The following is a 12709-nucleotide window of genomic DNA, read 5'->3' as shown; positions in this document are numbered from 1 at the left end:
GTTATCACAATCTTCATTCACCAACTTCTTGTCAACAGAACACTAATGAGTATAGTGACCAGTAGCCAATGCAGTTTCACTTGTTTTATAGAGAATGCAATTGAGCTTAGATTTTAAACATCTAAGATTTAAAACTTTAAAACTTTATGATGTTTAGAAGTAATTGTTTGTTGATGTGGTTCATAAGTGTTTCTTGTTTCTAGTTCTTTGTGTAGATTATAGACGGTTTGTTTTCCTGTTTGAATGGTTATACACTAGTAATTTTGGGGCTTTTATAGCTGGCTGTTGGGAGCGAGCCAAGACTCCGTGCTGAAGGCCGTACCTTGACCTATAATGGTTTACTTTTATAAATTGTGACTTGGATAGAGAGTAACGTTGACTTATTGACACCCGTACCACATCTTATTTTGTCTATTTAATTTAAACTGAGAGCAATTTTATTATTTTGGTTAAAGTAATTATTAAAGAATTTAGAATTGTCACCATTGTGAGGGCTGTATAACTGCTGGATTTATTATATTTTCTGTGTATGTATTTTTAGTATTATGTAATACATAAAGAATGTGTTGGCAAAAGTTATTGTGAGAAATATGGGTAATTGAGTGTAAATTTTCATGCTCAATTTAAACCTAGGGTAATTTTATGATATTTTGGTTGCAGTAATTAATAAATGATATATGTATGTGTCAGGGTGTATGATTAGATACATGTACTCTCTGAAAATACTCAGCCTCTGTAGTATGTTATTAGTGTCTGTATTTATCTTACAAATATTGATAATAGAAATAGCAAATAGAAAAGAAATAGGGAATAGAATATTTATATAGAAAAAATAAATCTGTTAATAATGTCTCGACAATTGCAAGGATTCAGTAGTTTTATTATTATAATGAAAAAATTAGATTTAATTAAATAAACATGGCAGTTGGAATAATTTATATAAATTTAAATTGTCCAATAGAATTTAAAACTTAAAATTTTATAGAATTATTTTAAATTGAAATATTTCTTGTCTTCATTTAAAAAGATTTAATGTTTTTTAAGGTCGAGCTCCAAACTTTGTTTTGATACAAACTATCTTTAAAGATCAAAAGATCAATTAATATTTATAACAATAGACACATATTTTTATAATCCTATCAAATTATTCATAAAGTTGTTAATTAAATTATCCACTAAAAAAACCTTGGGGTTATAGAAACTTTAACACAAGCAATGATTTACAAAAATCCAGCCTAGGGGGGACAACTCCACTCAGGTAAAAATGATCAAATAAATCATAAATATTACCCCATTATCTGTGGTGTGTGTGTGTGATCTGAAACTGTTACAAAAATGGCATGCACGAGAGGGGAAGAGGAACATTATACTATTCCCGATGAAAAATATTATGATGCTTTAAAAAAGAAACTTTTACCTGCTTTGAAAGAGTTTGGTAAGTTATTTTTAGACTTGTTTATTTCATCATGAGAAATGTACATTCCATGTGACTGTTTGTTTGTTTCCAGTATCTGCATTTTGAATGTAAACAAACAGGTGCACGTACAGTTGAAAGGGGGAGGGTGTTATTGGGGTTATATTTTCATAAGTATAAATTAATTATTTGATAACTATATTGAAAGTTTTAATAGTCAAAATTGAAGCTAAAATGTACCAGTATAGGTATTAAATTACCTATTTTAAATTATTTTCAAAATAATACAACAAGAAAGAAAACTTTGTATTTAAATGTTGGATGATTTTATTTCATATATATTACACTCCTCAATGTAATGTTATTTAAAAATGTTACAAAACCTTGATTTGTTGTGCATTTAAATCTAACATGTGTGTGTGTATATAAGTAAATAGTTTGTGTTCTAATACCTTTAGGGAATATATCAAGGTTTTAATGGTATCTGAACATTAGCTTGTTATCTACATAACTTTATAGGCTAAGTTATATAATGGTATATGTGACAAAACTAGACTGACAATATTTTTTAAAGTAAAAATGTAATGAATCTGTCTGTCTTGTTTGTGGAAGGTGTAGTTAGTTTAAACATATTTATTTATAGTGGATTGGGAAACAAGTTTTTCAACTTATATTAATCCCTTTCCACTTTGCGGATGCGAGTGCTGCCTTGTAGCGGCATTAGCCTACTCTTTTTCGAAATCTACAAGGGTGTCTTTAACGTGCAAGAGATATGGCTCTCTCTTAACACGGGTCAGCCATTTATTGTCCCCTTCCGACGGACTATCATCGTTTCCTCAAGACCATACTCGCAAATGGTTGTATTGTAAGCTAAAAATAGGAGGTTTTCTAGTGACTTGTACATGATAGATATAATGGCTATTTTATCTATTCTTCTTGTACCAACTCAATAGAGGACTAACAGGTGTTTTTTTCTTGCTTTCTAGAATTGAATAATTTAATAAAGAGTTAAATACATTGCTTCTAAATAAGTCATTCCCTTGATCAGATTGATCAATTCGATCCATGGCTTCCCAGCTGTTACCAATTTATATTAATAATAAGATTATCCAAGACTAAATATCCTAAATTGGCCGAATATTAAAAAAATGTTTACTTTATCGCAAAAAGTTCAACCCTGTTTACCCTGATGGGTTAAAATGAAACAATACATGTATACAAGAAACATGCAATATACAATACATAAAAAAAGTTTTTAACACTGAAATGATAAAAAAAAAAATACAGAAATTTAAGAAATGGAAGTTCAAGGATTGAAACAACAACAGGAAACAAACATGTTAAAAAACATGTAAATTATTCATAAATCAGGGCACCCTTATACATGTAAATATCATTCTAACATGATACCTTGACAAGGATGTCATTTGGAAATATGTTTGACATTATAACGACTTATTTATATTAATCATCAGTCTCATTATTCTAACGATTAGAAAATAAAAGGGGGGTGGAGTTTACTGATGAGAAAGGGATTTGAATTTATGAACGGGGATAAATTATTAGAAAAAAATGGGAAACTGGACAGGAGGGGGAATATGGTTATAAAAGGGGTGATGGTTACGTTAAAAACACAAAGATGGATAATTTTGTATTCTATGATACATTGCTTGAATTGGGATGTAAACAAACCTTCAGTGTAGTATTGAGCTTAATTGTCATACATTGTTGACTTGTTTTGTATCTCGTTTGGTAAAGTTGTGTTGTTAGATTACTGTCTTGATTCATTGCCATATTAATCTAAATGTATGTTCCTTTAAAAAAAATAACCAATAGAATTCAAAACATTGTCAAAAAAAAAGAAAAAAAGGTATTAAGGTGGTATGGGTGTCTTTCGCCATCTTGGATTGTAAAAAACAGAGAATCTAAGGTGCATATTTTCTATCAAGTTAGCAAAATTTGATGCAGGAATGCAGATATTAATTTAAAAGAACCAATTTATAAGAATATAACTTAGAAATATTAATTGTTTTACAAGTGACGATTATTTTTGGTTGTTTTTGAATATTTTCAAATTGACATTTTAAGGGGAGGTAACTCTAAAACAGTGCATTTTCTGAAGGTCTCTACATGAAATTTGCATATTTTGTCTTTTAGCCGGAAAAAACGTACGGTGACCCTATCTTTTCTTTTGATATTCTCAAAGCATTGTCTGAAAGCAATCTTTTCCTAATTTATTTTACAATTCTATCATTTTGTTTAGTTTCTATTCACAAAATGTTGTTTTTTCCTGTATAATCCATACAAAATTTGTCATTTTGTCACAACCTGTAGCTTGAGAAAATGCACGGTGACCTATCATCTTTATAATATTTTCGAACATGTATCAATAGATACTACATTTTGACAAAGTATGAACAAATTCTATCATTTTTATTTTAGACTCCCATACCACCTTAAGTCACTTTGGATTCTGCAGGTCCCCGACTTCATAATACAAAAACAATCAAGATTTTATGGTGGAAAATCTTTCTTATCCAAAATGAATCTAAATTCAAGGAAGAAAAATAAAAGCCACAATTCATTTTGAATGTATCAGTAAATTGTACAAAGAAAATGATTTTTTTAAAGATAAAAAGGAAATATTTATCAAAGGGTAGATAACTCTGCAGTGTGTATGTAATTTTAAATACAACAAGTAGCATGCTGTGTTGATGTTTATTTTATTGGCACAGAGTCATGTACTGTACAAACATATCAATAGTAATAAAAAACACATGTTAAAAATGTGGATGAATTATATTAACATGTGAGACAATTGGGATCTCCAATTAAGAGCCAATTTAGAATTGATTGAAAAATCATTCATTTTCTATGAAATATCCATGGACAGGGTTTTCATTTTTCTGAGGAGTTTTTAAAGTGGTGAACCCCCTCTGAGAAAATGATATGGTAATTTAAGAGGTTTGACTGGAAAGTTCACTTAGTAAAACTAATGTGTATTGCACAATCTTACTGTTTTGAGAGGGATCACAGACACTGTCTTGAAAAAATCATATCATATTCAAGATTTGATGTCTTATACATGTACCAATACCATGAAAGTTTTATATTTTATTGAAAGGGGGAAAAAACCCAATTTATTGGATAGCTTAATATGTTTTTAAAGATAATCCATATAAAGTGGCAGTCAATTGATGTAAGTTAAACATTTTTTTCATGTTATTTCATTAACATTTTTGTAAAGTAAATTTTACAAGTGGAGTCAGAGGCAATATCAATAAAAACAATAAACTATTGAGCATAAATGTTAATTACAAAACACTACATAAAGGAATAAACAAATAAAAAAGAAATGAAAAAATTAAACAACTAAAAATCACTTAAATTTCTTTAGATATTAAAAAATGCCAAAAACATAAACATAAGAAAAAATGAAATAGTTAAATAATTTGTTGAGATATTAAACATTGTGTCCTACCTAAATAGTGTGCCAAAAAGAATAAACAAATAAAACCAATAGAAATTAAAACAATTTAAATGATAAATCCACCCTGAAATTGTGCACGCTCCTACCTGAGTAATGAATAAGACCTATATAAATTCTCTTGTTTACATAGTACAATAAATCTATATAATAATTTATCTTTTGTTAAAGTGGCTTTAATCACATTTAAAAATAAGTATTGGTTATATAATTCTAAGTGAAATAACAAATGTTTTATTCCTATTGAAGCGTAATTGAACTTTGTGTGTTTAAAAACAGTGTGTCAAGTTTAAATTGGAGTTTTTTTCTCGAAAAAATGAGTTTAAAGGAAGTGATGAAAAATCTGGAACCTAGAGGTTTGTAAACTTTGTTTGTTTTATAAGTCACAAAATTGATAAAACATGTTATTTATAAGGGATATAAATTAGTCATTTCAAATTTTAAAATTTATTTTTTCTTACCATGCACAACAAAACTGTTTAGTTATAATGCACCAAACGTTTGACTAGGCCAATGAACATAATATATACATAATAACATTTAAATCCACAGAAACTTGTTTTTTTATCCATTGCAAGATTCTACTATCCATATATATATTACATTGGGATACAAGATATTGCCATGGATAAAATGCAAGTGCCTGTGCTTAAAACACATGTCTCTGGAGGAGAATCAAGTCATTTTTAAAAGGGGATTCCAAACCCATGATAAAAGGGGGAGGGTTTCAACCATATGACCCAATTCAAATGCATTGACAATCTAAAAAAAAGGGGGAGTTTCCAACCTTCAGACCCCCCCCCCTCTAGATGTACCACTGTGTCTCATGTCTTATAATTTCTAAATTCACCATCTGTGACAAGGTAAACACTACGACTATAGAAGGTATATTTTTTTAAGCGAATGTGGTCGAGTGGTCTAGAACACTGGACATGAAACTAATCAATTGGTGCCTTAGTGGGTCCCCTTAGTGTATCATAGGTGTTCAAATCCTGCAAAGCAAATGTTATCACTGGACTACTACCGTGAGCCCACTTAAAGCGAATGGGTTTAGTGGATTTTTATTCTTTCATGTTAATCACATGCAAGCAGCAAATCACAGACCTGCAAAAACATTTAGGGTTTCGAAAAATCCCGTTGTTTTTTTTTAAATGCCGTTTGCATTTGCATGAATCTTAAGAGAGGATATCATTATCAAAGATAAATTATATTAGATAAAGGTTGAATACTTACTTCATAGAGAAAAACATTCCTAATCTTGTATTTAAAAGTGCATAATGATTGTTGGGAGTCCAATACTTCAATAAAAACAGCTCATGACATGTCCACAAGTAAATTTTGTCACACTTGTTGGTCAGTGTTATAAAACCTTACCAGACGAACTTTCACCTCATATAACCCTGACACTTTATCACTGTGTCAAAAATAAACCTTTATCATATGGTGAGAGATATTTGAATAATAAATATGGAGAATAAAATACTAAATATGAAGGAGCTTAAGAAGTGGGTTAAGACTTTTGATATTGAACGTAAGTCAATTTTGCATAATGTGAATAAATTGTCTGTTTTAGTGGATTGTTAACATTGGATGTTTGATTTCATGCATGGTCATGATAACTTAGTATGACTTTGAAACCTTTAGAACTTTGTCTTTTTTTAATATATTTATTCAGTGTAACCTGCCTTATTCGACACCTGAGAATTCCAACATCCTGCTTTAACCGACACATTTGCATAGTCCTAAAATATGCCTATCCTTGCAGAAATAACCTGAGTATTCTGACACCCTTTTTAATCCGACATTTTTTTGGGGTCCCCGAGTGTGTTGGATAACAGAGGTTTCATTGTACTTATATCCAGGAAATCCATGAAAATTTGTTTTCCACAGAATAATGATGAATCCACAGTATTTTATTAACTCTCTTGAAAATCACTTAAAGTGCAAAAGTTCTTCTGGTAGAAAAGTATTAATTTACAGCCCCATTAAATTTTGCAAATGATAGCATTATTCTTAATTGTATTTGAAGATCAAATAAAGTGACAGTCACTTCATGTTAAAACAATATCTTTTTGTAGCTTGTTATAGCTTCGGTGGAACAAAATTGGCAGGCATTTATTCCCAGTTTAAAACAATGGGGAGGGTTCAGATCTTGCAAAACATAATTGACTGCAGCATTTTTCATGTCTGTCCCAAGTCAGGAACCGTTTGCCTTTGTAAGTCTTATAATTTGTTATTCAATTTAGTTCACTTACATTGAGTTGAGTTAAGTGTACATGTGACGTCCATTTTCACTAGACTACTTCACAATTTTTTTGGGGGGTCAGCTTTTTTTATGCTCCACCTAGGGATATTATGCTTTTTTGGTCTGTGAATCTGTCTCTTTATCTGTCCATCCATCCCCTCTGTCTGTCTGTCCCAATATATGTTGAATTTTTAATCAAGGTATTTTTTTATGAAGTTGAAGACCAATGAACTTGAAACTTTTAAGTTCTCATGTTCCTTATAATTAGAGTTTGGACCCCAACTTCATAACTTGAACATAAAAATGATAGTGGGGCATATAGACACATTCTTGTTTTTATTATATATCATTTCCATGAAAGAACATAGATGACTTAAATGCAATTCAACTGTATTAAATTTAAAGTTGTCATTCTAAGAAATATTTTGTTTCACAAATAAAATTCAGAGAACATCACAATGTATATTCTAGGAAAAATGATATAAAGAAATATTTTAAATATATACCATTGTATAAAATTTAATTAAACTAATTCAACCGTGGACATTTTTTGCCAATATTCATAACACATGTAATATTAAGACATGCCATTCGGTACAGGTATTCACTTTGAATCAGCTTTTCAACATACTTATCCTAATTTTATCAGTACATTTAAAATAATCTAAAGTATAAAAGATGTTTGCATATAAAGCTTATATTGAAAAGATGATTCACTAAATTGAAAAGTCGATATGTGTTTTGAATGAAATTATAAAGTTGCATGTCTGTTAAATGTGTAAAACAAATAAAATTGAAAAATGAAGTGTATTTTTTAGTTTGTCAAAAATGTTAGTTGACTATTAGTTCTGCAGACATGCATCTAGTAAACTACTTATAGTACACAAGCCAAAGAGAGAGAGAGAGAGAGAGAGAAAAAAAGAGGAAAATACCAAAAAAGTTAACTCCTAGGAGAAATTCTGAAAAGAAAGTACTGAAGCAAATGGCAAAATCAAAAAGCTCATTGACTTGGTAAAGGCAATATCTTATGTAGAAAATGATGGATAAAACCAGGTTTTGTAGCTAGCTAAACCTCTCACTTGTATAGCAGTAGCATAAAATTCCATTATATAGACAACCATGATTAAAACAAACAGACATGCTGCTGCATAATAGGTAAACATATAAAAAATATACCAAGGAGGGAAAAAAATTCATAAGTGCAGTAAAAATAGACAAGACAATGATATTATTAAATCTTTGGGCCTGGGGAGAAGGCCTCTTTGTCACATTGAGCTGAAGAAGAGAGAAAGTTATCTTTCCTTGGTTTTGATTAAAGTAAAGGAGGTGAATTACATTATAAAAATAAAGAAATATATGTTGTATGAATAATTGTAAATGAAACAGTTATCCACTAAAATTCAAATGAAGTGGATGCACTGGTAACCTTAAGAATGAGAAAAACCCAAACTATAGTCAGCTGTAAAAGTCCCCAACAATTCAATTGTGAAAACTAACAGCCTAATTTATATCAAAACATTGTATATTATTGACAATTAAGGTTTTCTTCTTTTTTTTTCAGTGGACCGAATACTCAAGGCTCTATCAGAGGGAATGGTCCTGCACAAAATCAAAGATGGCGGCATACTGTACCCTCGCAAGTTTATATTGGACACACAGAACATGAAATTACGCTACACTGGATCAGAGAAGAAATTCAGGAAAAAGAAAACCTCTTGTAAGATTTTATCAGATTTTTTGTTATGCTCCATTCATGGATATCACATTTTCTGGTATGTGCATCTGTTCGTTAGTTCGTAAATTTTTGTGTTGGTTCGTTGTCCTTCCTTCATTTCATCTGTCTGTCCTTCATTTTATCTGTCCGTTTGTCCTTTATTTCATTTGTCGGTCCCTCCAACTATCCAGCTTCAGTTTGAAACTTTGGTTAAACATTTTGGTCAAAATAAGTTTTTGATGAAGTTGAAGTCTAATCAACCTGAAACTTAGTACACATGTTCTTTATGATATGATCTCTCTAATTTAAATGCCAATTTGAATTAGAGTTTTTACCCCAATTTCACAGTCCACTACGTAAACATAGAAAATGATAATGTGGATGGGGAATCCGTGTACTACCCCCGTTGTTATTTATGCTCCACTAGTTACACCAATAGTTTTATTTAGGCATGGAAGCTTAAATGAGGGTCTTGATGGGCAAAAAAAGGGGGGTCTGTTATTTCTTTATTCTTCAATTTTTGATACCATTATTCTATATTCTTTATTGGTGTGCTTTTTTGCTCTATTTTATTTTTTGGGTGTAATCTCGAGGATTTTCTTTTCAGTAAACCCCATCCAGACTAAACGTCAATGTATCTAAAGTATATCCTAAAATATTTATTTTTACAGGGGATTTATCAAACATTAGAGAAGTGAGAGAAGGAGAAAAAGATTATGCTAAAAGATTGGAACCTTTTGATGTAAGTTTAAATGTGAATATATGTAAGTTTTGGAAGAAAAGAAAGGAAAAGGGACCTAGTGCGTTAACAGCCTTATCTGTTTGAATGGGTTGATAAAGAAAAATAAATGCAAGTGACAAAAATTACATCATTTTGTTGTGGTTGAGTTGTTAAAATGAAGTGCATGGAAGAAGATAGTAAATCATCTTCATTTATGGGTCCAATAATCATATTAAAAATTAATTGTTTACTGCGAAATGATTATGAATAGTTCATGAATGTTCATGGATGATTCATGAATGATTCATGAACATAATTCATGAATTGTTCATAAAAGATTCAGGAACAGTTAATGAACTAGACATGAACTACAAATGGACAAGCACGTTCATGAACCAGTGAATAATGAACTATTCATGAACAGAAAATGTTCATGAACTCTTTGGTTCATTAAAGTTCATGAACAAAAATAGTTCTTGAACTTTTATTATTCATGAATTGTTCATGATTTTATAGTTCATGAACACGCTTGTCCATTTGTAGTTCATGTCCTGTTCATGTATAGTTCATGAATTTTTTATGAATTTGAATTTGTTCATGAACCATACCAGTCCATGAATCATTCATGAACACATGAAATACTGTGTTTATGAACTGTTCATTAGTAATTTAATTCATGAACATTGTTTGTCCACTTGTAGTTCATGAACTGTTCATCTAAAGTTCATGAAATAATTAAAAAGGATTTTTTTGAATTTTCATTTTTTGTGTTATTATCATTTCCTGTCTGTAATTAAAATTGCTGTATCAGGACTTCCGACTTGAAATGCTAAATAACATCTTGGTGCAGTTGTTCTGCTTGAAATTCTTCACAGTTGAACAGATCTTTTAATCAATAAATGCATCTGAGTTTCCCCCTGCAAAATCAAAAATCACTCCACAAAGAATCAAAAGTCCTTGATATTTGTTTTTATAAATAAACACTCAAGATTAAACAGTTTCTAACAGGTATAATACAATGTAATAATTTAATTTAATAAATGTTGTTTTTATTAAAATATCAATAGAGTAAGATTAATAACATGAATATCACTTCAGCCTTTTCATGACATTTCAAATAATGTACCTACCCCCCTTTTTCCCCTTTTAATTTACCCACACACAATCATAAGAGTGGCTGAAGCATGAATTATTTTTACCTTGAAATACAATATATTGTACAAATCTATCAGTTATTCCTGAATGGAAATCATTAAACTAACACTGTAAAATGTAAAGGCTACTTTCTGGTGTTTTATATTTATTTTAATTAATCAATAATTATTATAAAATGCTTCAACAAATAGTTATTCAGCAAAAAAATATAATCAAAATATATATAATTTACTTATCTGATAACAAATCTGCTTTGTTTTGACAGCTATATTACTTCACTCCTCATCAAACATCTTCATTTGTATTGTAAGCGTCAAAAACATCATTTTGCTGAGTCATTATGACATTATGACGTTTTTCTATTCCCAGTCACTTGTAATCATTTGTCTACATTGTAATCTTTTGTCAAAGTCATTGAAACGTTTTACAATAGGTAAACGTAATTCATTAATAATGATAATTATTGACACCAGTCTGCAATGTTTGGGAAAGAATGAATTGTCATTAATCTGTCCTTTTTTTCTAAGTTCCTCTATGTGCCGTATGATGGTTAAGAAAGGCACATGTTTGAACTTTGAGAGACAATCAGAAATAACATCTTTAGAAGAAAGAAATTAAGTTTACCAAATTTGTCATGATTGTAAAAACGAAACATGAGAAACATCTCCAGCTCAAAGTAAGTTACAAAACTTCAAAGTTAGTTCCAAATTTTGTATGACTCTAAAAATGTAACACTCTTCTGGCGTAGTATGAAAAAAAGAAAAAGGTGCTGAGCTAATTTCTGTTGTTAAATGATTTTTTTTTAATGATTATTTTATTTTCTTTAATTTACCACAAAAAAAGAGAGATATTTTATTTTTTTCTCCAACTTTTTCTCTTTCTCCCAGCCTTCCTCTCCTTTCTCCTACCCCCTTTCTCCTTTCTCCTACACCCTTCCTCCCTGTCTCCCTTACCCCTGTCCTCCCCCTCATACATGTATTTACACTTTTGCTATTCAACTGAATTTTGTCTCAAAATGATCTCAAGATCTGTAAATGAATAAACTGGAGGTCATGCTAAAAGCACTTTAATTGTGATGTCATGATACAATGTAATGGATGTCAAATTTTATGAGAACTTGTATGACAGTCAAATTTATGATTTTTTTTATAAACTTTATGTATTCATTTATTCATCAAAAGTTCATAAAATGTTCATGAACATGTGTTATGAACAATTTATGAACATTATGAACTGAATTACAGTTCATTAAAGTTCAGAAAATATTCATGAACTGCATTTTATGAACTATTCATGAACTAAATTCATGAACAAAACTTAATGAACTCATTATGAACAGTCATGCATTGTTCATGAACATTCATGAACAGTTCATGGTGGTTCATCAGTTCATGAATTTCATCTCGCAGGGGTGTACAAAGTATTGAACTATCTTTGTGTTTCATTCATGTTAAAGGAAATCGCTTAATCATTCACCCTTAACAGTTATTTTTTGGAAGAAAATAAACATTCCACTGTGATGCCTAAAAGGTACGCTATATATGTATATATAGTATCCTATATTCCCTTAAAGTCAAGTACATTAGTCTTGGCATATTCTTATGACAAAAAAAGGGTACATATTATACAAGGATCTCCATGGATGAAAATTTAATAATGAAGGATCTTTTACCATTACAAAACCCATGTCATTACACATATATTGCATGATCGAAAGTATTTCATACACTTCACCTTATTGCTATTTATCTGCCATTCATGGATACCACACAGCTTCCCGTAAAATTTTGACGTCATAAAACAAAACATCTGATGATACAATGGAAAAGTGATTGTTGTATGCGTCAAAAGTTCAAGCGGCCGGGTCAGCCGGTATGAGCGATAAGGTGTATTGAAGGGACAATATATTAATTATTATATTTTATAGTTATATTTGTGACAATTCCAAGCTTGCATGGCTCTCTCTATGTCAA

At 30.2% G+C, this 12709-nt stretch overlaps 1 protein-coding gene across 1 annotated transcript in view; it reads left to right on the top strand.

Annotated features, from left to right (window-relative positions):
• Positions 1-12709, top strand: part of LOC134699419 (1-phosphatidylinositol 4,5-bisphosphate phosphodiesterase delta-1-like) — a 103621-nt gene that overhangs the window by 63795 nt on the left and 27117 nt on the right. Inside the window, exons 3-4 of the mRNA XM_063561017.1 lie at positions 8708-8863; positions 9532-9602. Coding sequence (XP_063417087.1) covers positions 8708-8863; positions 9532-9602 — 227 coding nt within the window. The remainder of the gene's footprint in view (positions 1-8707; positions 8864-9531; positions 9603-12709) is intronic.

This window comes from Mytilus trossulus, unplaced genomic scaffold (assembly GCF_036588685.1).
Source record: "Mytilus trossulus isolate FHL-02 unplaced genomic scaffold, PNRI_Mtr1.1.1.hap1 h1tg000070l__unscaffolded, whole genome shotgun sequence".
Lineage (NCBI taxonomy): Eukaryota > Metazoa > Mollusca > Bivalvia > Mytilida > Mytilidae > Mytilus > Mytilus trossulus.
This window is presented reverse-complemented; position numbering and strand designations above follow the sequence as displayed.